Below are 5,133 nucleotides of genomic sequence, written 5' to 3'. Positions count from 1 at the left end.
GGAAAACCATCAATGTGGTCCTTCGCACCATTTAGGAGCCCATGATGCCTATCTGATATCATACACACTATCCGTGAAGGTCCAAGAACATGTAGCCGAACAAGTTTCATAAACCATGACCAACTCTCATTATTCTCACTCTCGGCCAAGGCAAAAGCAAGAGGCACAAGCTGTTGTTCTGGATCTACAGCAACTGCCATCATTAATGTACCCTTGTACTTGCCAGTCAAGAATGTACTGTCCACAAGTATCACAGGACGGCAATGTTGAAATACCTCACTACATTGAGCGAAGCACCAAAATACCCTTTGCAGTATATGCTTCAAAACTCCATTGTCAGGAAGCATCATGCCACATGAGTCGATGCACCATTTAACCCCGGGATTGTAGTAGGTTATAGCTGAGAGTACCCTAGGAACCATGCCGTACGACTCCTTCCAGTCGCCCCAAAGCAAGGCAACAACGTGTTGCTTCGCCCGCCAAGCCTTCGAATACTTCACACGGTACCCACTAAAGATGAAGATGGACTCCACGAGTGATGGCACCGATGTCTCGCTGTCTTTACGGATAATGCCTAGGATACGCCATCCAAGGTACTTTGCTGTGCATTGTACATGCTCTCGCTTCGGCTGTGACGACCGACAAGTATGCGGTTGCACAACATTTGAAATTCTCCATTGTCCGGTGCTTGATATTAGCCGAGACCATACACGCCAATGGCATCCTTGCTTGCACATCACATTGTATCTTAAGTTCTTGTCAGAGTGAACTACGCTAAAAGGTCTATGTAACCTCACCGCGTAGTCAGCCAAGAAAAACTTCAGCTCCTCAAGACTATTGAACTTCATCCCCTTCTTAATCACTGGACTCTCACCAATGGACGTCCCTTCGGCATTCACCATACTAGATTCACATATTGCTTTGTGAACCATACTGATGTCCTTATCATTGGAAACGGATGGTAGTTTGACATCACGTTCTTTTAACAACCGCAACTCATACTGGGTGTAAGAAAAACAATCGTCCATACGACGAATGCCTTCTACATCATGCACGGTTGCGGTGTCAAATTGCGGTCCATCCTCTTCATTTTCTACCCCGACGTCCTCATATTCATGCCCACCACTCTCAAATAGTGATTCCTCTTCTACCTCCACACCTACTACCCCATCTTCCTCCAATTCACAATCTTCAGAACCCATAGAGACATTATCAACATCTATATTTGCTTCATCCCTCTCAAAAATGTTATTGGGAAAATCATCATTGGCAATAGCCAAGTCAAAATCACGTTCTGTTTCACCTAACACATGATGCAACATTTCTGACTTCTGGGTACCATTATGGTTCACTACCGCCACTTCCTCCCTCATGACAACATTTGGGCCAGGCATACGAACAATTTCGACTGTAACCTCCAAACATGCAACATTAGCTTCGTGCACTACATCCTTATAGTGCTTCCAATTCGCATCGGATGCTAACTTCATGAGAACATAATGAGCTCTAGCTTTCCCACAATCAAAACGACCTCTCAAACTGATCTCATCCACTCTACATCCATACTTCCTCATTACACGGTCAACTAAATCACTAAAACTTGGAGGACCATCGAAGAATTCAATTGACTCATTCATATTCTCTAACTCCCCATTTTGTTTCACAACACCACCATCAAAAAATCGAACTAAACGATCCATCTACAAAATACAAACATTTCACCATGTCATATACACTACACATTGCACATATTCGACATATCAACTACACACATTACCTATATTGGACAAATTGCAAACAAAAAAATACACATATACATTGCACTATACGATTCAATGAATATATACCTAAATCGACAAGTTCTACACGTCAATATCGCGGGCAGAGACTCAATTGCGTATGAACTACGTATCATCTAACACAAAACACTATTGCATTTCATTCAAAATTCAAATCACCAACCTAACCCTAAGTCACCTAAACATCCTCTGATCTACCAAATGCAACGGTAAAACACAAGAAAAATTAGGGGAATACCTTCCACACGAAGCAGGGATCAATTTCCACTACTTTCCCCCACCGAAAACGCCGGATTTTGGGTGGATTTGGGGGTGGGGCGGCGGGGGGCGGCACAAGGAGCTCGGGCTCGGGCAAGTCTGGAGGAGGAAGAAAGGAGGGAGGGAGGAGGAAGGGAGCCGGCGCGTGGAATTAGTTCAGGCCCTGCCCGCCTGGCGCGGCGAACGCCCGCCCACGTCAGCGCCCACCTGGCGCCGCGACTCGCCGCGCCAGCGTGGAACACGCCGCCGCGCCAGTGCATGCGGCGCGGCAGCGTGTTCCTGCCGCGCCAGGCGGTCTAGCGCGGCCAAAAGGGTTACGCGGCGCAAATAAAGTCCGGGTGAGGTTATTTTTAAAAATAAAAAAAAAAGTTAAAAATAAAAAAAAATCTTGGAATTACCAACCGCAACCGAGACAAAAGGGGCATCTTTTGTCCCGGTGGGTGTGGCTGTCGGTACGATATTTCTGACCGTTACAACCGGGATTAAATGGGTCTTTAAAGCCACTTTAATCACGGGTCCAATATTAACTGGGACTAAAGAGGCCAGATGGAAAGTTAGTTCTCCAGTGGTACGTGAACAACGTGATGTACCGTGGTGTGCGTGGTTTTTTTGTTTTTGCGACATGTTGCTGTTTTGGCCATTGGAGCTAACTCTTTCTTAATATAAGAATATAACAGTTAGCTCTCCTGCCAGTTCATTTGAACTAAAACGTGTTGTTTTGGGTTTCTCCTGCTAGTTCATTTTAATATCGTGCACAATAGTGTATTTTATGTTCAGCTAACGGGCCATGTTTCAAATGTGGAGTTCCGTGGGAGGCAGTACTGTTTTAGTTTCTTGATCACGGTGCATTTTAATATCGCTGAAGTCACGCTTCAAATAATATATACTCATGAAGGCTTGATGGCCAATGGTCCCAGAAAAAGGAAAAAGAATATGAAAGAAAGAAAAGTCTCCTCATGACCAAACTGCTCCTCAAGCGGCCCAGTCACCACCAGCAGCCCAAAATACTCGCCTCGCAGGCCGAACAAAGATGCTATCTAAAACGGCTGAGTCTGGGTCCCTCCGCCCCGATCATGGTCCGGCCCAAGTTCATCGTCTCCCAACAAGCAGGTGCCTCCCAAGTCCCAAAGCGGAGCAGCAGCATCGGCGGGCGGCGGCGCGGTGAAGAAATGGGCACGCGCGCCAGCGTACGATGGCCAGGGCTGGAGGGGCGCGGCGTGGGGGACCGGCTCTTGCAGGGCGCCCGATGGCGTGGTACGTTCGGCGACCTCTCCGCTCTGCTCCCTCCAAAGGTAAAGGATTGCAATCGCTCACCGGCAAGATCCTAGCTTAAGTTTTACGTACGGAGATTTACGGTATGGTAGTTGTCTACGCGATGCTTCCGACCATTTGTTGAAATTCTCGTGCCAAATGGAAGAATTTGGTTTTAGGTCAATTTCCATCTTGCTCTCCCTGCCTGTATAATTGGTAATTTGGTACGATTAAGTGACACCAAACCGGCTGGTTATTAGGATGATAAGTTTGGATTATAAGCTACTACTACTAGTCTACACCCAAACAAACAATCTGAGCTACTAATTTCTTTGAGAGTGTACTGTAAAAAGCAACTATTTTCACCTCGATAAGCAATCTGATTAGCACGTGTGTTCACACATGTGAAAGTAAACTTTGAAAATATTTACCGTGCTCTGGAAAAGATGTAGATACATATATTGCTCTGTTTACTGACAGTAAACGCTCCATTCCTGAATTTGCTTGCAGGATTATGTTTTTGGAGCAACGAAGTCGGACTTGCTCAAGCAAAAACACTGGAGATCACGTCATGCTTCTATATGGGTATTAACTATTACAAATTTCCCGTTGTTTGCTGAGAGCTTCAGTTTCATGATTACATCCAGTGCCTATATTCATTCTTCAATCCAGGACACGTTGTTGAAGCAAGTTTTTCCTAGCCGAAGTATCTGGATAGTACCATCTGATCATATAGCACTCCTACTCCAACGAAAACACTGAAGGATACAGCGAAGATGATGCCGCCACCACACAGTCCTCTGGAGCCAGTGGGCGCAAGACCTACCTCTACCGAAGTACAATGGTGATTAAGCCCAGGCCCACACATCCTTGGGTTCCCAGCAAAGCTAGAATTTGGAAATGTATTAAATTGCCTGCCAGTTGGGATAGGCCCTTCGAGGTTATTATTAGAAACGTTGAATACGGCAAGGAAGTACAGGTTCTCCAATACAGCTGGGATTTCACCTGTGAGATTGTTGTTGGATAAATCTAGCACCTCCAGGTTTGTGATATTGCAGATGGATGGGGGGATCGGTCCTGTCAAGGTGTTGAAGCTGATATCGAGTGAAATGAGGGCTTTCAACTGACCAATCTCTGGAGGAATCACACCCGTAAATTTGTTTCCGTTTAGGTATAGACCTTTAGGAAAAGCAATTGGTATGCGGTATTGAAGTGATGTTCCTTGATAAACTGGCAGATCAAAGACCCTTGGGTCCAAATGAGCTGCAGTCTTCTCTGAAGTTAGCATTGGCATAGCCATTAATGTTGTCGGAATTTCTCCTGTAAGGCTGTTGTTTGATATGTCTAAATAGAAAAGGTATTCCATTGTATTGATCCAGGCTGGTATTGGTCCAGTGAGTCGATTACCTTGCAAAAACAACATCTCCAAATTCGCTAGCTCTGATATCCAAAAAGGTATTTCCCCCGACAATAGGCAATCTGTAATGGCCAAAACCCGAAGATTCTCAAAACCATCAATTCTGGCATTGTCTGGCATGGTCTCGTTCATGAAATTTATCCCAAGATGAAGGGTGGTGAGGTTCTTGGAGCTTCTTAGTATCTGAAGTGCATTTGTTATATTTGAAAAACTGTTGTTTGCGAGCGACAGGAAGGAGAGGGATTTCAGATTGCCAAGTCCTTTTGATAACTGTCCATGGAACTTATTTGAAGACAGCCGTAGTGCAATCAGGTTTCTGCATGAGTATATGCTTTCTGGAATTGTGCCACTGAAGTTGTTCAGCATAAGATCTAAGTTTTTTAGATTGGGGAAGTTGGAGAAACCGAC

General features: G+C 45.2%; 1 protein-coding gene across 1 annotated transcript in view; it reads right to left on the bottom strand.

Annotated features, from left to right (window-relative positions):
• Window positions 1–3,746: 3,746 nt before the first annotated feature.
• The window catches only part of LOC105913650 (receptor-like protein 2), a 2,529-nt gene continuing 1,142 nt past the window's right edge, over window positions 3,747–5,133 (bottom strand). Inside the window, exon 1 of the mRNA XM_022823648.1 lies at window positions 3,747–5,133. This exon is cut by the window's right edge and continues 1,142 nt beyond it. Within this exon, the coding sequence (XP_022679383.1) occupies window positions 4,006–5,133 (1,128 nt within the window). The 3' untranslated portion in view covers window positions 3,747–4,005.

Source organism: Setaria italica, unplaced genomic scaffold (assembly GCF_000263155.2).
Source record: "Setaria italica strain Yugu1 unplaced genomic scaffold, Setaria_italica_v2.0 scaffold_24, whole genome shotgun sequence".
In the NCBI taxonomy this organism is placed as follows: Eukaryota; Viridiplantae; Streptophyta; class Magnoliopsida; order Poales; family Poaceae; genus Setaria; species Setaria italica.
The sequence above is the reverse complement of the archived record's forward strand: the minus strand, read 5'-3'. Positions and strand labels throughout refer to the sequence as shown.